The 23,420-nt window shown below is 36.7% G+C and overlaps 1 protein-coding gene across 1 annotated transcript; it reads right to left on the bottom strand.

Moving 5' to 3' along the window:
- Nucleotides 1–2,319: 2,319 nt before the first annotated feature.
- Nucleotides 2,320–23,420, bottom strand: LOC129277919 (major facilitator superfamily domain-containing protein 6-like). Its single transcript, XM_054914107.2, has 8 exons — nucleotides 22,756–23,420; nucleotides 17,117–18,114; nucleotides 14,063–14,273; nucleotides 9,002–9,161; nucleotides 5,585–5,732; nucleotides 4,899–5,102; nucleotides 3,890–4,122; nucleotides 2,320–3,330 (listed from the first exon to the last, which is right to left on the bottom strand). Exons 2-8 carry the CDS (start codon nucleotides 18,024–18,026, stop codon nucleotides 3,247–3,249), a joined length of 1,950 nt encoding a protein of 649 aa, XP_054770082.2. The 5' UTR covers nucleotides 18,027–18,114; nucleotides 22,756–23,420; the 3' UTR covers nucleotides 2,320–3,246.

Raw genomic sequence — 23,420 nt, 5'->3', positions numbered from 1 at the left:
CCATGCAAAAACAAATCACATTCAGATGGTCATTTTTTTTACGTTTAGGGGAAAACGTAGAGGGTGTGGTTTAAGGTCCCTCCCGCTCAGCCCCCCCCCCCGGTTCTGCGACCCCTGCAATTGTTATAGTTTAATAGGGGAAACAATACACGGAATTAATGCAGTCTTTATTAAAGACCTACAAGAAACATTTTTCAGATGCAATGGGCATGATTTTATTTTATTCCCATGATTACCATGGTAACCGCACATTATCGCAATGAACATGACAGTTTGCTGTTTGTGCGAACTACTTTATCAGTATAATGAGGTATGGATGAGGGCGGTCCGTGGACAACTAAAAGTTATTTGGGATTGTTTGGTTAATTTTGCCCAATGCCTCGCACCTCGTGCAGGTGCAGTGACTAAATATTTGTGTGTTATTGCAACAGATATTGTCCTTTTAATTGAAGTGTTGTTTAGTTGATTTGTTTTAAATGTATGTTGGATATCGCTTCTGCCGAGTTAAATAATTATAAGTTAGAAAAGAAATAGTTATAAAGTGTTAAAAGGGACGATTGCCTTAATTATACGCCAGCGTCGCTGAAAGCCCAACTCACTAGGGCAGCTATTCAAATGAGATGCTCTTCAATGTATATAGATAGGTACGTGCAGTAGCGTACCGTGACTCGGAGGAGACAAAGCATTGGGGGGGGGCAAAGCATTGTTCACAGACAATGCACTGCCCCCCCCCCAATGCTTTGTCTCCTGCGGTTCACGGTACGCTACTGGGTACGTGGTTCAGAAATACCTTCATCTTGTCATTTATAGTAGAAGATCACCCTGACCAAAAATTTGTTGTAAAGATACCAGAAAAAAAGAGAAATATTGGTGAAGGTTTGAGGATAATCCATCACAGATTAAGATAATTATTAGAATTTTAATATTTTGATTTGTGACGTCATGTACGAGCTGCTGCCCCATATGTTATGCGATATAAAATGCACAATTTTCATTTTTTTTTAATGATTCATGATGACCAAAGATTTGTTTCTTTTAGGAATGGGTGTGAAATTCTTTGTTCATATACTGAAGGTACAATAAAAACTATTTTCATTATTTTGAGAAAACAAAACTTTGTTCTGTGGAAGCTGCTCGCCCGCACACGACGTCACAAATCAAAATATTTTAGTATCTTTTTTAATCTTTGGGGGATTTTCCTCAAACCTTCACCAATATCTTTTATTATTTTGATGCTATCTTTACAATAAACTTTTTGTCAGGGTGAACTCCTTTAACAAAAGATGGTTACATCTCATCCATTTGTGAATCTCTTGAAGCACAATAAAATAAATGATGTTTACGATTTTATACAACGCTGATTTCTACAAGAACCTTACAGTAGTTGTCTAACAGTTTAAACAACCGTCCTTAGTTTAAAAACTTATATATTAAGCTGTTTGAACAACCACTGCAAGGATCAATTAGTAAACACAGAGTTGTATAAACAAAAATCAATTAGCATTTTTACTGTGAGAAGCACTTCGAGCTTTCTGATTGCTTGTTTCCCCTTATTGGATTTTATAGAGATGGGAAGTTCTACTAGTATACAGCGTTCAAAAAATGGACGAAGAACTAATCATTGAGGAACTTCCCTAGGAATATTGATCACATTAAGTGATTTAAAAGTGCTAACGCCTTTCTTCATAATAATAACGCCTAAATGAGTCACTTTATGTAAATCACTTTACCCTTAAAAAGGTTATGATGTACCGAATGATATGAAATAAAAATGTGTTTTAAAGAATGAATTTGTGTGAACCTATTCGATCGGGTGCTGTTCAAAATAGATTGTCTGTGTGTTTTTTCCTGTGATATGAAACCTATTTGAATTCATGAAATGAGCTGAAAACTTTGGGATATGATAATCGTCTGTAGTTTTCTTGTTATCAAATGACTAAATGAGTAAGACATGTACAAGAAGAGGGCATTAAAAAAACATTGCTGAGAGAGGTCCCTCAATTCGAAACAATGCCAAATTTCAATTCTGAGGACTAAAAAAACATACATTGGCCACTACTAGTAGTTGTGTATGATTGGGATCTCTTTTTCGCTCCCAACCTCTCCCCCCCCTCCTCTCTCTCTCTCTTTATTCTTCCGCCCCTTCCCTCTCTTTCTCTGCATGCGTCTATTTTTCAACTTTCTTTTATCTTCTATCTCCTCTTGTCTGTCTCTCTGTCATTTCCATCCCTGCATTGCCTTCTCTCTCCGATTTATCTGTGCACGTATACAAACTTTTTCGCAGTTAGGTAAAATTGATATGAAAGACGCTGATAACGATTTTTGAAAGACAATAAATATTCATAATATATTTGAATGATAAAACCATACATTTTTTTTTAAAAATACAAATGCTCGTAGACCCCTTTGAATATTAACAACCTATCTATGTATTCATTATTGTTTCCCTCATCATTATGATAATTAGAAGTAAATTAGTGTATCCGACAAATTCCCAACATCACATTACCAAGTTCTCGTTAGAACCCAAAACAAAACGCGCAAATCCGTTGAATCGCCCCAATTTCAATAGTGTTTTTTTGGTCGAAGTCAGATCGATGTGTTCTTAACGTATTTTGGCATCCACTTCGCAGACACTTTCTGCAACCTTGAGAATCTATTGAAAATAACCGTTAAATCACAATGGAGATTAGAGGTCATTGTCGAAAGCTGGTGGGCCGGGACATTCGGACCGGACAAAAGATTGCAAATAATGTCGTTCGACCAGAGTCCAGGACTAAACTTTTGTTTTCATTCACTGATTTTCGACAATGTCTGCTTTGTTATGAAGGGCTTTTGAAAAAAAGACCAACTGTCTGTGTCATAGAAAGCGTCTGCGAAATGATTGCTAAAAATGCTCTATTCACTGCGACTTAAACGCAGCAACTACTAAAAGTTCAGAGGTACATGTTTTCTCTCCAGTATGATAAGAAGATCGAGTGAAACGGGAGGGGGCGTTTCTTCAACATGTCAAAATGACAAGTTGTCTGGTCTGGCAATTTTCATGGGTTTTAATTGGCTGAGAAACACATGTTCCTGACTGTTACTATGGTAATCGTGGACGGGCCCTCTCGTGAAATCTCCCCAGAACCTCGAATGCTTTTTATGTGTGCGTGTTCCCTTCGTATCGCGTGTCCATCCGCGCAGATCGTAGCCGACATTGGGTGAAAGTTTGCTAGTACGTCGTTTTTAATTAATTCTTCTTTATCATCCATCTTCATCTGAATCAGACGATGCGGGCAATGATTTATACCTTACATTTCGTGTCCGAGTTGGTCTCTCATTTGTACTCTGAAAGTATATAGAGTGAGAAATATATCATAACAAAATAAAAACAAATTGAATTAATGAATAAAAAAAAAAAATTTTGACTTGATTGCTTGGTTGTCGGATTTATTTGCTAAGTCTCCAAAACATACACAAATCATTTCTTGTGGGATTCATGTGTTAGTGGGGTTCTTGACACATGAGGTATGTATGAAAATATCATGGGGTGCGAGAGAGAGAGCTAGAGAATGTGAGATAGAGAAGGAGTGATATTAGGCGAAAGAGTGGATGGTGTACTCATGGTAAGAGACTGAAAGAGAGAAAGAGCATAAGAGTGAAAAGAAAAGGACAGAAATAAAGGAAGAATAAGAGAGAAAGAGGAGAGAGAGACAGAGGCCAGGGGGATTCTTGGGCGAACAATGGGCGGCGGATTTGATAGGTACACAGAAGAAGAGACTGGAAAAAGATAGAAGGAAAGAAAAGAGATGGAGAAAGAGAGAGAGAGAGTATGGTAGAAAGGGATTAGACAGAAGGGGATATAAAAATGAGATTATTCTTATATGATTTTCCATCATCTACTCACCATAGCCCCGACTCCCAGGAGTATACCGATAAAGAGGCAAGCGAAGGCAAAACAAAAGAAAGTTACTGGGGAACCGATGTACGACACTCCGATACCCGCTACCACGGCGCCAATCCCGAGTCCGCTCAGATAAAGGCCCCATAAACATCCCTGGAGGGTCGCTAAGTTTTCGGGGTTCACATCCCCACTAAACCGGGCCACTATAACATTCCAGGTCAAAGCGTGGGACATTCCTTTGTGACAAAGAAAATCAAGCATCATAAAAAGGAGAATCATTTTCATTAATACCAATATACATGTATGTTAATTGAACAGAAACTACGATTTACATGCCACGATAAAAAAGAAACAAGCATGCATATGTGATACTTTTCTCACAGAGGCATGGTATATTAATTTTGTATGATGACGAAATTACTCAATAACAGAAACGTAAGCACTATATACGCAGACGCTTTTTGGAACTTTGAGAATCTGTTGTCAAAAGCCCTTCATGACAAAGCAGCCTTTGTCGAAAATCGGTGAATCAAAACAGCGGTGTCGTCTTGGACTCTGGTTAAATCGTCCAAATCTTTGGACGATCTGCTGTCCTAGTTCACCAATTTTCGAGAAAGTCCTCTAAGCTGTTCGTTGTGATTTGACGGGCATTTTCAATAGATTTACTATGTTATAGAATCCGTCCCCGTTGCAATCGCGAAAACTCGCTTTTATCACGAGATGAAGCCGAAGGAATGGTAGTATTTATGAATTGCAAACGAACATGACTGATGATGATGATGATGCTGATGACGACGAAGACGACGATGATGATGACGATGATGAAGATGATTATGATGATGATGATGATGATGACGACGATGATTTATAATATTGATAATCAAGGTTATGATGATGATGTGATGGTGGTGCCTGATGGTGATGCTGCTGCTGTCGATGATGGTGACAGTGATGATGAAAATAATGAAGATGACGATGACGACGCAAGGTAATGGTATGCAAACAAACTTACCATGTACAATCTGTACAGGCATGATGCCGAATGGTGACGTAATGAGGGCGTAACCAAGGAAACAGAGAAGGTATCCTATAGCTCCGCACGAGAGGAGTACTATGTGACCTCTAGTCTTGATTAACTGGCCGAGATGAAAGGCCAGGAAGAGTTCCGATATACCTGTCACAATGCGGGAAGACTTAACTAGAAAACTGGGAGCCCCTGTTAAAAAAATATACATATTTAAGATGTTAAGGTAATTCTAAAGAATAAAAGTTAATCGTTTGAATTTGGATCTAAGCATTAACAATCTTTCAAGGAGACGGCAATGGGAGAGTGACGATTCATAGGTCCAGCGACTTCTTTGTAAATAAGATAAAATCAAGTAAATCGTTAAACGCATAGCGCTTTCACATCTCGTCTGGAGTGGAAAACAATCATTTTGTTGACCTCAGGGGTTTCACCCGGAAAGTTATTAAATCTGACAACTTTCCTTGATTTGTATTGGCTGAGTATAGCACTGTTACTGTGACAACACTGTCGAATAAAACAGGACTTGTCGGATTAAACCTCCGACAAGTCATTTCATGAAACACTTCCCAGATGTGTTGTCAAATTATCTGCAACTCTAATTAATTTCTAAAAGGAATCCTGGTAATGATGTCATATTGTCACCATGTTTTCACATTGGACACGATACCCACCGAGATTTATTAGATGAAAAGGAAGGAAGACTGATATGGCGCCCTCATTCGCTGCGAGGAAGCACATGGTAGGAAGAAGAATCACGTTATTCAAACGACAGAAGATCTTCTTGAGGTCAGTAATGTTTGACTCGTTAGGGTTCTCAAACTGTGAAGAAAATGAAGAAAAAATGTGTAAATGAAAACTGATACAAACATTAAAATTTTACGAATGTCACCATTGCACAACTCATCAATGTTTACCGTTAACATTTTTATCATAAAATCATCGTTTTATCATCTATATCATCATTTTTTTCCGGGGATATTATCGTAATTGTCTTTATTATCATATCAATATCATAAAAGATATATATAAGAGTTAGAGCAGAGAGACTGTTTAATCGTGGAGTATGCTGCCCTCTGTTGTTGAATATACCTCCCTGGTTATAATGCAATGAAAGTAATTCATCATGCAGCTTGGGCTGCGGGTGATGTATGTTTTTGTTTGTTTGTTTTCTATTGATTTGTTTTTAATGAAATGTCCATCAAACAATATCTATGAGAGAGCGCATTGGGCTATGACATGAGTCAACCAACGGAACCAACGGAATATATGACCTGGCATCTGTTCAAAGCATGGGCGGAAATCCCAGGGGGGACGTGTCCCCCCTACTCAAAATAGTAGGGGGGACACAATATCAAATGTCCCCCCTACTATTTTTGGTATTTTATGATGGTAAGAAATACATCATTCTAAATCGAAATAAAACATGTATTTTGGGACGAGATATGACCTTACTTTGACGATGATAACTTTTTTTGCTTGTCAAATTGTCCCGCCCCTTGTCCCCATAGGCGGATCCAGGGGCCGAGGGGCCCGCCCCCCCCCCCCCCCCTCTTGGCGGAGCAAAAAAATAAAAAAAGGAAAGAAAGAAGGAAAAAAGGAGGGAAAAGAGAAAAGAAAAAGAAGATGACGACGAGTGCATAAAATAAGATGAGGGGAAGACTTGGAAAATAAACTAATTTTTCGTGCCACTATATACAATTTTTCGCTCGCGCTTCGCGCTCGCATTGCCTGTTAGGTGATTTACATATCTTGTTCAATATGGAGTTCGAATATCAAGTTTGGAAGTCAATATACAAAACATGTTTCACCTCGGAAATCGAACTTTCATTATTTTGTGTGATTTACAAATTGGTTTTTAAAAAGTGCTCTGTAAAAATGTCAGTTTTATGGTCTGAATGTTAACATTTGCTGCTTGCGCTGCGCGCTCGCAAATTTTGATTTATCAGGTACCTATTATTTTCGTGTATTCCATAAAGTTTTCAAAATATCCCTTTTCAGGTCTGATTGTCAAGACCAAGACGTATCAGCTAGCGCGCTGCACGCTCGCATTTCTATTGGCGAGTTATATAAATGTTTCAATATTGATTATACAACAAACTACTTAAAATCCCCTTTTCATGACAGTTTATCAAAAATTTTAGCTCGCGATTTGCGCTCGCATTAATGGTTAAAAATATATTAACTGATGCATCCTATTCATAATCACAAAAGTGAAATGTCAAATTTTTATGCCATTATATCATCAGATTTCGCGCCCTCATAAGGCATTAATAAATATGATATTAATTTAATAATTAAATTGTCCCTTTTGTTTCATCTCGCGCTTAGCAAGAGGATTAGGAAGATAGTCATCATTGTCATATGATGACATGTCGTAAGAATGTCCCGGTCCTATGTCAAAACTCAAAGTAATAATAATATCAGCTCTTTTTTATAAAGTGCGATCCATATCCACCTTACAATTTGTCTACAAAGGGCTTGAAACAGTGGCGTACCTAGGATTTTCCACAGGGGGGGCAAAATCGGCCGCCAAAAAAATTGACAAGCAAAAAAAAAAAAAAAAAAAAAAAAAAAAAAAAAGGTCTTCAATAAAAAATAAAGGTTATTGTTCCAGAAAATAAATTGACAAGCAAAAAAAAAAAAAAAAAAAAGGTCTTCAAGCTCGTCAAGGGGAGGCAATAAAGGTCTTCAAGCTCGTCAGGGGGGGGGCAGTGATATGTATTTTGTATGGGTTGTGGCTCGTCAGGGGGGGCAGAGTGCCCCCCCTGCCCCCCCCCCCCCCGTAGGTACGCTAGTGGCTTGAAATATAAAGCTGAAATTGACACTTTTTTCAGATCGGAATATCAAAGTTTCATGATTTTCATGATTAAACTTGTATTTAGAATGCCTAGATACTAGGTCTAAATATGAAACACGCTCGCGCATGTTTATTCAGATACTCAACTTGTTCTCTAATTTAAATCATTATCCAGTTTCAGATCACAATATCAAAAATTTTCTGCTCGCGCTTTGTGCTCGCATCATTATTGTAGGAAGACCCCATATTACTCATCCTTTTGATGATTTACAAAACATGAACAGATTGGCCCATTTTAGGTCTAAATCTCGATTTTTTTTTTCTGCTCGCGCTTCGCGCACGCATCAATCGTTAAATTATATAGCTATCCTGTTCACGATTACAAAAACTGATTAAAATTTTCAATTCTTTCTTTAGAAAGTTCAAAATTTTTCAGCTCGCGCTTCGCGCTCGCATTTTTTTATTGTTGAAATATGTAACGCCTTCATGGCTAAATGCAATCAGTCCTTAACAGGTACCTTTTCAACAGGTACCAGTTCAAAACGTATATAAAAAATTTCTGCTCGCGCTTTGCGCTTTCATTATTAATACTCATCCTTTTCAGGATTTACAAAACATGTATAGAGTGTCTCGTTCAGTAAATATTATAGGACTAAAATCTCGAAATTTTCCGCTCGCGCTTTGCGCTCGCATTAATTGTTTACTTATATACCTATTCTGCTTGAGTTACAAAAAGTGCTTAGAATTTCCATTCTTTAGGTGAAATGTCAAAAAAAAAAATTCAGCTCGCGCTCGCATTATTTGATTGTTAAATGCTACTTTAACAGGTATATTTTCCATCATTTCATTTCTGCTCGCGCTTTGCGTTCGTAGTAATTATTAAGTTGAATACACATCTTTTTCAGGATAGCAAACATTGCCCAGAATTAGTTCAAAGATTAGGAAAAAATACATAAAATTTCCAAAAAAATTAGCTCGCGCTTCGCGCTCGCATCATATAAATAAGGATTATGATATTATATATTAATTTATAAGAAAGAATAAAGCTAAGAAGTGATTAATGAGGACTACCCCTTCAAAGAAACAACAAAAATCATCTTCGAGCTGCCGATCGGGGAAAATATGGCTGAAACAAATTTCCGCCCCCCCCCCTATTGGCGAAGGCTGGATCCGCCCCTGTGTCCCCCCTACCTTTTGGGAGAGATTTCCGCCCCTGGTTCAAAGTAAAAGTACAGTTTGCCCCGTTGCCCCTGCCCCGCGCCGGCTCGACACTTTGACTGTACAGAATTACCTTCATATTTATGCAGTAGGCGAAGAGGAGAGCTATTGCGCAGCTTGTTGTTCCAAAGAAGATGGCTAAAGCAATTCGGTAGTCTTCAACATGAATTTCGACCCCGCATCTCCACCACGATGCGGATGCCATGTCGATGATAATGGTTATCACAATCATGCTGAAAAAAATATGACAATAGGGACCAAGAAATGTTCGTATTTTAATTAGTTCTTTCCCAGTCTTTTACTTACATACTGAAATATTGTAATACTGGAGTCATATAATAAACGTGTCTCATCAATAGTCTTCCAAAATGAATGAGAACTAACAGAAATCCAGGAAATTAACCAGTCTAAATAAAACAGTAAAATCGGTATCAAATAATTTACCCAAACCCTATCCTCGCCCCGGTTCAACTTTATATGAATTTAGAGACATGGTTTCGGAGGATTGAGCAGTTCATCTGTTATGGCCAGCAGTGTGCATTTCTCTCGTTTATGCGTAAAGGGACGGAGAATGGGGGGGGGGGGGGAGGGTAGCGTGTCATCGACTTAAATAATACCAGAAAACAAAAATAAAAACTTAAAAACCTTTTAAGTGAAATTGAAATATTTTATGGAAGATTAAGCAAGAAGGAATTAGGGCAGCTCTTGCTTCTTCGTAGATTTTGTTTAATGAAAGCGTCAATATGTATGCCATTTTTTGTCAATTCTTTCCCGTTTTAAAAGTTATTGTATGATTTGGGAACAAATGACGAAATGCATAATGCTGAGAATGGCCAACATTATTTTGCATTTTGGCCTAAAATATATATGGTATAGCATGGAGTCCGTTCAAAATCATAATATACATTTTCATATATAGGCCTATTTGATTGCTTGAAGAAAGAGGAGGAGGAGAAGAACAAGAAGAAGAAAAAAAGGGAGAAGAGTGACTTGAACGAGAGATAAAAAGAACATACAAAAAAAAAAATCAAAAGAAGAGATAAAAGACTCACTAGATAATGAAGGATGCTTTCTCAATTCCTACTTACCCCCCCCCTCCCTCCAGGGGCCACTTACATTGTCAAGTGGATATCATGCATGTAAAAAAAATAACGAACCCCTCCCCCCCCAAAAAAAAAAAAAAAAAAAAAAAAGGGAAAAAAAAAAAATCATTTTTTTAAATTTTTTTAGATACGGCACGTTACGTACGTAACGACACAAAGGTGTAAAAAACACTGACTAAAATCATGATAAAAAGGGTATACGTATCGTGCGGTAACCTACGTGATTATGGTCTGATTATTTTGTGAGGATATATATATAAAGGATATTTTACACTTTTCGCCAATATTAGGTGTTTAAGGTCCGATTTACCCCGCGATTTATCCCCAAGATCCGATTTACGAGTGATGTTAAGAGCAGGCTTTCGTACCAAATGTGTTTTAAGCATGGGTGTCGATCACGGGGGGGGGGGGGGATGGGGGGGATATATCCCCCCCAATATTTCAAGTGGGGGGGATGGCCTGTATTATCATCCCCCCAATAATTTAGGGTAGAAAATTTATAATAATGATGATGAAAAAATGAAAAGTTTGATCATGATGATTATAGTGATGATTATAGTATGCCATCAATCAGTTTGTTTCCCTCGCAATTTGTGTATATTGTTATTAAATAAAAACATTATTTTCCAGGACTTTTAAACAGATGGGTGGAGATTCAAGATGAAAAAGAATGAAATGTTTATGTATATGATATTTTTTAACACATGACATAAAAGGACCCTGACGAAAAACAACTTTTGTTTATAGGGTGTTCCATCCCACCAGTGGTAATATGATCATATTTTTACAATTTTTTAATAAGTGAAATCAATTAATGGTTTCAGAAAGAATAATCATTCATTTCTCTCTAAAGCGTATCTTCGGATATGAACATCGGATGTTTTTTTTCCATGTTATTCTTGTTATTGTTATGGACTTGAATAACTAAACTTGATTGATTTTTTCTTATTTTGGCAAAAAGAAATCTGTTTTGAGTTTGGAAAGGGATTACAGTTTTGCATTCTATATGAGCACACTCATGCGGTACGTAAATTTCATTTTAACACATATATTAGCTGATATTACACACTGATGGTTCAAGAAAATGTTGGGAGAAATATCATAACATGACAGTTGAGTTTTGATTGTTTTTATGTTTTTTTTTTGTTTCATGCACTTATAAAGCATTTAAAACATGTTAAAATCCATGGTTAAAATCGTCTAAGGAATGACGGTAAGCCCGATGCGGGGCCCGATGGCGCACTAGAAGCCACACAGTTTGTAATCTGTGCTAGTCTTAATTTGTCCGAATCTGCATTTTATCATCATGCATTAAGAAGAAAAAAGATAATGCCAGTCGGGTTAGATTTAAAAGAGAAGTTGTATACATCATGTTCAATAAACAGATCACTTTGTACATGGTCCAGACAATTTTTGTCATTTTTTCTTTCGTATGAGTTTAGAATAGGCTTACTTGTAACACAAATTGAATTTTGAAAAAAATTATATATGTACAGTACACTGCAACAATGAAAGAATTTCCAAGAACACAGTGGCGTAACTACGGGGGGGCATTGGGGTCAATATTTACAAAAATTTCAGCTCGCGCTTCGCGCTCGCATTGTTTGTTTAGCAAGACAGGTATGTATCATGATTACAAAAATTTGCTTATAATGTCCTTTTTTGGTCTGCATATCAAAAATTTTCAGCTCGCGCTTTGCGCTCGCATTATTTGAGCAGTGAGATACATATCCGTTTAATGGCACTGTCCTTAAAATGTCCCTATATTAGGTCAGTATACCTGGCAACTAAGCGCGCTCACTAAGTGACTCAAATTTTTTGCTGGTGCCCCCCCCCCCCAATGCCGTGACTCACGGTACGCCACTACAAGAACACCATGCAGATCAACCACTCCCAAATGTCCTAACTTGTGATTTTAGTGGGGGTAATCTTGAAAGATCCCCATCCACAAGAACATTTGTGTCAATCATCCCCCCAACCAAGAATACCGATCGACACCCATGGTTTTAAGGATAAGGTTTCATTCTACAGTGCGTCCCAAAAAAAACTATACACTTTTGAAATGGCTGCCAAATAAAAAAATGTACCACTTTGGGGGAAAAGACGTATAGATATGGAAAGCCTATAAAGTCAACTTTCAAATGACACAAAAAAGTTGGAAAACTATTCATGCTTGAGCGAGCACTGCCCACTGAAACAAAGGGTATGAAAATTAGGGTGGGCTGGAATTAGCCTTCCAATTTCTTTCAGTTTTTTTTGTTTGGTACTTGCAAAGTTGATTGTTATTTGGTGAATTAAAGATCAGTTGTGATCAGTTTGTTGTTTGTGAAAATTTAATGCGTTATTAAATTGAAATTTAATGCATGAGTGATCATGAATTGGGTGCAGCATTTTGTCTTATCATGTGGGTCTCAACAATGTGTTCACGACAGTCAGGAGAAGAGGGGGTAATATGACTTAGGTAGGTGAAGTACGTTGATGGGATAAAGGTCAACAGAACATTTAGCAACCCCTCTCTCAATCTCACCCCCCCCCCGCTTATCTCCTCCTGAGAGACTAAGCTCAGCTAAAGTAGGATGGGCAGGAATTAGCCTTACAGTTTTTTTGAGTGGTTAGTCCTTTGGAACTTGTTAAGCTAAATTAATGAGTGAGATAAGTTTTGGTTTCTTAGGCAAATTTCATGAGTTACTAAATTGAAATTTAATGCATGAGTGAACAGGAATTGTAATTTTATTGTTGCATATTCATCTTGTGAACCTCAGAAGTGTGTTCGTGAGAGTCAGAGTAATGTGATGGTACCCGTTACAAGCAAGAGGGCGAGATATGCTAAGACTTGGTTAAAAGGGCATTCCTCTTCTTTTTTTTCCTTTTACAAATTAAAAGTCATATGTACCCCCCCCTCTCCACCTCCATTTCCCAGCCCCCCCCTCTCTGTCTCACTTCCTGCATCATTTGTAGCCTATTCAAAACTTAACTGCCAAGTGACCGGTGGCTGATGGTCAGTTTTTTTTTCAATGATTACCAAGAAATTTAATGATTATGATGATTAATGAAATAATTAATTGAAAAAAACTGAATGTTTGATTGATCACATTGCACATTGAATAAGTTGATTTACTGATAAATTGTTGATTAAATGATTGATCGGAAAAAGTTGATGTCCCAATTCAGAATTAATCATTAAATCAACATTCTGCTCTGGACTTCACGCGTACATGACAATAGCCATCAGTCTCTCAACAGGAGGGAGGGCGGGAGAGAGGGAGGGGGCGGGGGCTGAATGTTCTGTTGACCCTTATTCCATCAACCTACTTCTCTGACTTAAGTCCTATCTCACCCCCTATTCTCCCGACGCCCATGAACACATTGCTGAGATCCACATGATAAATTTGAAATGCTGCCCAAAAAGAGATCCAAATTATAAAGTTTAAATGCTCCCCAAAAAGTGTAACTTGTGTTCACTCATGCATTAAAGTTCAATTTAATAATTTATAAAATTTGCTTGAGCAACCAAAACTGGTCATGGTTGATCATTAATTTATCACATCGCCCTTAACTTTGCAAGTTCGAAAGGATTTGCCTCTCAAAAACTTACATAAATCGGAAGGCTAATTCCAGCCCACCCTAATTTTCATACCCTTTGTTTCAGTGGGCAGTGCTCGCTCAAGCATGAATAGCTTTCCAACTTTTTGGTGTCATTTGAAAGTTGACTTTATTGGCTTTCCATATATGTAAGTCTTTTTCCCCAAAGTGCAACATTTTTTATTTGGCAGCCATTTCAAAAGTGTATAGTTTTTTTTGGGACGCACTGTAGATCATTGAAAATACTAATTTGTTGTGTTTTTTTTGAAACCCTGAAGAAATGCATGATATCCACTGGTTAATAAACGTGTCCCCGGACACTTGAAGAGAAGGATGGGAAGGGTCGAGGTAGGGTGATTAATGGAGGGCGGAGAGAGAGAGCGGTCCGGGTGGAGTATGAGGGTGTGTGTGTTAAAGAGTGGGAGGGGGCGGGGCCGCGGGGGACTTACTAGATGGCGAAGGATGCTTTCCCAAACGCCACTTGCCATCCGTATTCATGACTCTTTGTGGGTCCCAATGTATGTAGGGTTGATGTGTCAGTCAGCGATAAGGTAGGGCCTTGCATCACGTGAGCTACAGTGATCAAGGCGAAGATGGCGAAAAATGATGACGTCAGGCTATCCCGTTGATATATCCAACCGGCGTACGTTGAACTCGGCCCTAAAACATGGGTGGGGTAGAGTAGATATAGGAATATGATTCATTCAAATTAATATACATTTTCTTGTATTTTCACAAAATATCATTTTTCAACATAAATTACACAGAATCATTTATCATAATTACCAAAAAAATGCTTGTGGCGGGATGCCCATGTGACACATATTTGCCTACAATGAATACAATACGAGAAAAACAAAGGAATAGAAAAGGGATGACATAAAGAGAAGGGAATGGAGAGGGGGATTTATCATTTTTATGGGCGATTTTATAATCTCAGAATATCATGAAAACGGAGAGATCACAGATTTTTATTTTGATAATGTGGCTTGCTACTCGTGTTGGGATCTTGGTCGTCAAACACGTGTTTATATATATACATATACATATGTATATACATATATATATATATATATATATATATATATATATATATATATATATATATATATATATATATGTGTGTGTGAGAAGTTGGCGGCTTGTCATTGTTCAAAACCCACCTTCACCCGACAAAGGAAATTATAATTGGTAGTGTCGAAAATCTGTCTATCTGACGGTCAATCGGATCGGGGTCGCCCTAGCCACTAACCCGTCTCTGTGGTCTAGTGGTTAAGGCACCGGCGTTCAAAGCTGGGGGCTCGGGTAATTCGATTCCCGGCAGAGACATTTTTTCGGCATCACCAATTTTTCCAAAGGGTAGATAGCTCTGGGGAACATTGATTTAAGCTACGCCTACCATTGTTCTCTTCATCCATTTCTTTCACACTATATATATATATATATATATATATATATATATATATATATATATATATATATATATATATATATATATATATATATATATATATATATATATTTAAATAAAAGAGTTGCCAAAGCTGTTGTACATGTATAACTTTACACATACATATATATATATATATATACACATATATATAACTATATATAAATATATATATATATATATATATATTTATAAAGAAATTTTCAAACAGAACCGATGAATTTGACCATAAAAAATAATGAAAAGAAAAGGAACAAAAAAAGGTACAAAAAGCAGACAATTCTTATAACAAAAGGGGGGGGGGGTACATAGCACAATTTCTTTTTTGCAAACATAAACATTCCAGCCCACTGCCCCCCCCCCCCCTGCACCATACTAGTCCCTTCTGAAACACTTCTTAATTACTACTAATAATAAGCATGTCGAATTCATAATCCTATAGTCAAGTGGATCCACAAACTTGACGGATCTCGCCTTTTGAGTTGAGTTGTCGGTATAAACACACACATTCAACGTTTGATGAGCAAACTAGCATGTTTACATGTAAATTATACTGGATCGATCATGGTCGATACAGAAAAGGAGGAAGTTTTGGACGCCAATTTTTCCACCTTAAGGGTCTGTCACGCTCATTTATAAGCGGTAGAAATCGATCAGAATTGTAAAGCTGAAATGCAAAATTTTGATATAATCATGGAAGAAGTTTTAGAGAGCAGGGACGTCTTTAAAATTAACATGACTCCTCCTTGGTGATTATTGCTACCCTATAATTTCCAAGTATACGTATTATTCAATAATACCGAGTATGGTTTGAATGTTGTTTGAACACTTTTAGAATGTAACAAATGTATAGAGAGTGCAGAATCCTCTGCGAATGCCACTGGATATTTTCCACTTTGAATACACTTCAAAGATTAGAGAACATGGAGAATGAGTGATTATTCGGCCAATCTTTATGAAGGTAAGGATTAAACCGAAACATTTGGAACGCTCTCAAATTGCATTTGAAGTATTGCATTTGAATATCCCCCACATAAAATAATAATACCGATTGCAACATGCGGTAATTTCACCTCTTATTTAAAAAAAAACAATTTTTTTGTTAGTGGAGGGGGTGATACCCTCGAAGTCTTATAGGTCATCAAACTATTAGGTCTTTCTCAGTCCCATTTATATCTGTTTGTGAGCATTCTTATTCATTCATTGTGCGTTTGTGTCTACTATACTCTTTCAAGGACTGAGTGGGACACAAACAAAAAAACCCGGCAAATACGTATGCAATCTAGACACTCAAAACTTAAAGTAATATTTTATGATAATCACTGATGTAAATATGGGTGGAAGGGTCTTCGGGAGATCCGGCAATTTGTACAGCGGCAAATGCAGGATTTCCGAAACAGGGATGCATTTTTTGTGCAGGAAACATTTGAAGAAAAAAGGCCTCACTTGCTTATGCATGACATATTATCCCCCTTCATGTTTTGTGCCTCTCAACTCTCAAGGGGGGGGGGGGGGGGATATGCTCCTGCCTGGATTCACCACTGAGTATATCAATATCAATAATGTAATACTAGGTACTGGAACTGTCTGAAACGGGTCTCATTAAACATATCAATAATTTCAAGGAATCAGCAAAGCTTTCAACCGATAACGAAATAAAGTGGGTGGGAATACAATGCTATAGTGAAAATGGATGTTGTTCATTTGCCTTCAACCGAACTTCTGAAATGTGTGGTCTATTGAAATATTGAAATACGTGGAGATATCTTACAAAATATCAATGGTGCAATGTAGGGGCCACGGAACCAGGGGAGGGAGGGAAGGGGGTAGCCCCCCAATTAACCCAACAAAAATATCCCGTAACTCTGCAATATACATGCCAATTACCTTGCAAAACTTTTTTTGTTATCTTAAATAAGAATGAAAAGAAGAAATGGAAAATGGAAGATGGAAGATGAGAAGGGGTGGAAGAGACAAATAAAAAGTTGATGAACAATAAATACAATTAAAAAGAAATTGCATGTTAACCAAATATTACCTTGATGACACTTACCATCTACATCCACTCCTCCTGGGACATGGTTAGCACCCCAGAACCTACCCCCTGGGTAACACTTTTCTGTTTTTTCTGTCCACGGTGTGCTAACTATGTGGAGGATGCTCAACCAAGAAGGTTTGCCGGTGATAGCCGTTACATTATCGTGGATCATACACGCTGCATTGCGATCTCCGTAGTTCCGCACCAAACCCGTCGCCAGTTGGGATTGTACCTTGTCCGCTGTCGAGGACGATATCGACACCGACATCATAACAGGGAACTGGTGCGTTGTTTCACTGATGTTCAACCTCGCGATCGTGTCCTGGAATTGATTCCTTGCAAGGTTGCAGCCGGTGAGTTGAGGAGCAGGGACGAAGTTGACGGCGAGGGAGAATAACACCCAGAGACAGAGGGCAAAGAGGAGCATTTCCTTCCGACAGCGGAACTTGTCGGCGATGTAGCCACATAGTGGGGTTGACAGACTCGAGATGAAACGGGGTAGAGCGTAGATGAACGCTAACTGGAGAGGGTTAACCCCAACTTGAAGGGCGTATACAGATACGTACATCGTCAGGCAAGCCTCACCCCCGCGGATGAAGATGTACAGCAGCTTGTAAGGCGCCAATGTTTCATTGCACTTTTGTATACATTTTGTAAGGTAACGTCTGCACCCACCGTCATGACCGTCCTCGTTATCGTTTGAGCTGTACTTATTGACATTTTCGTCGTCATTCTTTTCCCTTGAACCTCTTTTTTCGCGCCTTTCGTCTTGTAGCTCCTGCTCTTCTAGTAGTTGTTCTACGGTGTATGTATAGGCCGTGAGAAGACGTGATCGTTGCTCGCCCTCATTTACGAGTTGGACGCGCTCGGTCTGCGGGGGATGGGACCCCAATAATGACGGGTCGATGGCCTTACCAGGAGGCATCTCTGAACACTATGATTACACCATCAAATGGTTAACAACTGTTAGAATTCAGCGATGCTTGTTCAGCCTTCTACGGATCCCTTGTTATCTAGAAAACGACAAAAAAAAAGATAACAAAAATGAATATAAAAGTCATTTTGAAGCCATTGTTGAGTACTTTTTTTTTTTTTTTTTCTCCTTAATGTGCTTGTCTTATATTTGTTTGCGCCGAGTCCTGACGAAATTTGCTCTACTTGAGGTCTAGGGGTAATACAGTTGTCTGTTATACGAGGTTTAGCTAGGTACTTGGCTCTGGCGTACAGATTGGGGTGGGGGCTTGGGAGCAATATGGACCCCAAAATCTTCACGAACAAGAAGGGGAAAAAAGAAGAGGAAGGGAAAAGTGTTACGATAGATATACTATTTCCGGAATATTGTTTCAAAATCTATAACAAAAAAAAAGATTTTTTGTTAAAATGGTTTAAAAAAATTCTCGCTCGCTTTGCTCGCTCATTGTTTTTTCGAAACTTTGCCCCATATAATATGTTTGGCCCCTTATTTTTGGCTTATTACGCCACTAGTTCTTGAGGCTTATGTTACTTAGTTGATTTATAAAATATGCATGCTTTTCGCGGAGAGGCATATCTCGTGAAAGCTCTATTCTAAACAAAGCTCAATCATTTCTATTGAAAAGATATGGTTGAATGCATTATTAACATTATTAAACAGTATCTGCAATCAAACGGCCTTGAAAATAATTTTAAAGTCAATATTATGTTGCTTTGCAGATCATAGTATTATCAAACACAGCGTTCCGCGTATATAGTATCATTTGGTGGGCGAGTATGTGTCAATATTGACTTTCATACGCGTATCAATTTACTGACAATTTGATGTGGGGATATGGAAAGCGTGTCAAATATTTACTTCTATGACAATACGTTCCTACACTCTAAGGCCCGTATTCTTAAGTCGGATTTAAATTAAACCATGGTTTAAAGTTGTGGTTTAACTATGGAGAGCCAGTTGGGGAAGAAATCCCTAACGATACACGTCCAATTTATTAACTAAAATGAAACTCAAATTATCTGGGAATGATAACTGAAGTATATTGAGGTATTTTTCTTCAATATAAAATCAAAAGGAAACAAAACAATAAATATAAGAAATATACAATATGAAAATAATTTTTAGTTTTTTTACTCCCATAATTTTAGCACAGAGTTAGATCATGGTCTAAGTTAAACCTGACTTCAGAATACGGGCCTAAGATTCAAATAATTTAAAACAAATCCAGATCAACTGTATATAATGACCAGCCGAATATTAGATTTATGATTAAACTATGTGGACTTAAACATTAAGCTTATAGATTTGAACATGAATCTTTTGAGATCCAAAATTCATCTGGTCATTACTCACAGCCGATCTGGATTAAATTTAAATCCTTGAAATTTAGAGTGTAACATTTCTTGAACCCCCCCCCCCAAAAAAAAAAGAGCAATTGTTGATTCCCCCTGCTGAGCACTTGATGGAAGCATTAACTCTTTACAGGAAGTTAATTAAAAGTGACTTTTAAGTGGAAATGTGTATTTTACGCAAAAGAAGAATTACAATAGTAATATCCTTTCTTGAATTTCCACTGACAGATGTCACTGGAAAGTTAACTTTGAAGATAAAACATTATCAATAATATGCAACAGGTACCTGAAATTTGAATAAATCAATCAAACGATTTGTATGTGTATTGCGAGATGAATATAATTAACGTTTTTGCAAAATGTGAAATAAACGTTACGAAACGTTAAAACAAATATGAAACTATATTCGGTACCTATTAACATCGTTGTGATCTTGACTTGAGGAGAAAGTATTTTATTATCATTATTATTATTTGTAATCCAGTTCCTTAGAAGACACACATTTCCAGATGATCAAATTAGACTATCTATCCATCCATCCAGATATATCACACAGTCACTATAATATGTTTGTTAAATTTCTGTGAATTATTTAAGGACAAAAACTCGAACATTTGTCAAGAGTAATGTTATTATAAATCAAAGTACATCTGGTCGGAGGAGTATTTCAACAGTTGCAGGTAGGCTCTTTACCATATTTGCTGCTCATCCGGAAGGAGTTCCCTTCAATTAAAACTAATTGTACGCCAATGCAGCGTAGAATTCACAAACATGAACACATCCAGAATTAACAAAATGATACGACTTCATCTAACATGCACATACTTATACATTATATATATATATATATATATATATATATATGTTGTGTAAATCATGAAATATGAACCTATATATATATATAGGTTCCCCAGAGCTATCTGCCCTTTGGAAAAATTGGTAATGCCCCCAAAAAATGTCTTTGCCGGGAATCGAGCCCGGGCCCCCAGCTTTGAACGCCGCGCCGGCCCTTAACCACTAGACCACAGAGACGGGTTAGTAGCTAGGGCGACCCCGATCCGATTCCCGGCAGAGAAATGTTTTCGGCATTACCAATTTTTCCAAAGGGCAGATAGCTCTGGGGAACCTTGATTTAAGCTACGCCTACCATAGTCCACTTCATCCATTTCTTTCACAATATTTAAAATAAAAGAGTTGCCAAAGCTGTTGTACATGTACAATTTCACACACACACACACACACACCCACACATATATATATATGTATGTATATATATATATATATATATATATATATATGTATATATATATATATATATATATATATATATATATATATATATATATAAAGTAATCACAAAAGGTTTAGTAAATGCCGTGGAAATAAGATCGTATATTTTAAAAGGAGCATAGCTCTCAAAAATGAAAGGTAAAGTCACACTCTTCGTCAGTGCCCATGATGTGACAAAAAAAAAGAGAATTCAAAATATAAAATATTTATATATATAAAATATATAAAACACCAATATATAACGCTGCATCGCCATGGTATCAATTTATTTGCCACCGATCCTTTTGTAGCGCATATCGCATAACGGTAGTAAACGGGTCTGTTTTGTATTGTTCTTGCAATTATTATGTGTTATATTCCTAATTTTGAAATGTAAATATTTTTTTAATATAATCTGCTGTATACATACAAAATCTATAACAGATATTAAACAGGTAATGTGCGTTCGCATTATAGAAATATGTGACCTGCCACCCCAAACCAATAAGCAGTCGGGGAAGGCTCGCTGTAAATAGCCCAAACATTACTTTGGTCTTTAAAAAGCAAAAACTGGGAAATTAGCATATGTAAAAGAGTAATTCCTCTTTTATATATCATATTAAAGCATATATAGGCAATGATAGGATGTGCTTTTTCAAGCGCTATGATGTAAATAAGAAAAGTATTGATGGTTTTGGGATAGCTGGTCACATAGCAATATGATATCAGTATACAATGGACAAATAACATGATATATTAATATATACCAATTATATATATATATATATATATATATAAGAGAAACAAGGTTGAAACTATCATGCTTTAATCCAACAAAACTTATTGAAGTCCACAATAAATTTGGACTTCAATAAAGTTTGTTGGATAATATTGGACTAATTTGTTGGATAATTTTGTTGGATAATTGTTTGATAATATTGTTGGATAATTTTGTTGGATAATTGTGCTGGATAATATTGGACTTCAATAAATGTTGTTGGATTAAAGCATGAAAGTTTCAACCTTGTTTCTCATAATATTACTCCAACACGTGGAATATCAAGTCTACCGTATATATAAATATAAATATATATACATATATATATATATATATATATATATATATATATATATATATATATATATATATATATATATATATATATAAGAAAAGTATTGATGGTTTTTGGATAGCTGGTCACATATGACATATTATATCAGTATACAATGGACAAATAACATGATATATATATATATGATATATATATATATATATATATATATATATATATATATATATATATATATATATATATATATATATATATATATATATATATATATGAACAGAATCCCAAGTTAATTTCAATGCCGGTAAATACCTTGTCCTTTCACACACTTAAGTTTCCCAATCGTTCCTATTGTATTCCACCATCTCGTTCAAGTCATTACCCCCTCTGTTGTTATTTTTTGTTATCTTACTATAATCCTTCTGTTCTGTACTCAACCCCCTCTGTTGTTAATTTCTGTTATTTTTGTTATCTTAGTGTAACCCTTCTGTTCTGTACCCTTTGTTACACATTTACTTTGTTATTTCGACCTTATTTGTATGGTTTGTTCTGTTTGTTTCAATGCATTATAGGCCTGATGTAGGCCCCATTGGCCGAAAGCTTGTAATAAAGAGATACATGGAAGCTACGTCTTGCGTTGATGCTTAATTATTTACAAGTATATATATATGTATAAATATACATACATACATATAATGTTCTTTATTAGGGCTAGGTATATTATTCCAAATTTTCTTCATGTCTTATTTTCAATTTTAGGGGGTGCATATGGAATTCTTGCCATGTATTAACTCATCGCAAATCTAAATGATAAAATGGTATTACTTGTAATCGGTATAACACAATACAGTAATGAATTTATTGACACAAATACAACTATTTTGCTGGTGAAACGAACATGAAACGAAAAATGCCTCAGTGTTAAAAACATATTCACAAATAAAATCATTAAGATTAATGAGAAGGTGATGTAGAAAGGAAATAACTTACCGAAGACGAATGCCGCGATTTAGTGTACATTTTCGACTATCCATTATGTACAGGGGGTGTTAAAAGACTGTCAAATCACCTCCATGAAGTAAGTTCAACTGTTCTCTATGCATAGGTGTATCAACGAATATAGTGTTTCATGATTATTCAAGTCTAGCAGTGACAGAACCCACATTTTTGTGTGGGCAGAAGCTTTATAGTACTAGTACTTTATTCTGCAGAAAACCACGAAAAACCATTCAAAATCCTGACTTAGCTCGCTTTGCCCCAATAACATTCACAATAGGCCCAACACGGCCCAGTGCCCGCTTGACAATACACTGTAGGTCGACCTCGACGTCGGGTTAATTTGATATTTCCCGACTATAGACGATCCTTATAGAAAAAAAAATGTTTCATGGTTGCTGTTAGTCGGTGTGCAAACGATAATCACATACGAATAAAAAGCTGCATGAAGATTTGATTATTTCAACAGCTCTGTTTGCTTCGCTGATGTGATATTTTTGTTTCTAATTCTATCCCTCAACCCATTAATCTTCTTGGCAAACAGGTCGATAGAGTGTGGGAGTTATAATAACCAAATGGTTCTTTAATGAGTCAGCTCGTGAATGTAGTTAGTTATAAATTGGCTTGGCCACGCTTACACTATAAAATCAGTTTGTCAT

This window comes from Lytechinus pictus, chromosome 15 (genome assembly GCF_037042905.1).
Source record: "Lytechinus pictus isolate F3 Inbred chromosome 15, Lp3.0, whole genome shotgun sequence".
NCBI lineage: Eukaryota > Metazoa > Echinodermata > Echinoidea > Temnopleuroida > Toxopneustidae > Lytechinus > Lytechinus pictus.
Note: the sequence above shows the minus strand (reverse complement) of the source record. Positions and strands in the feature narration are given on the sequence as shown.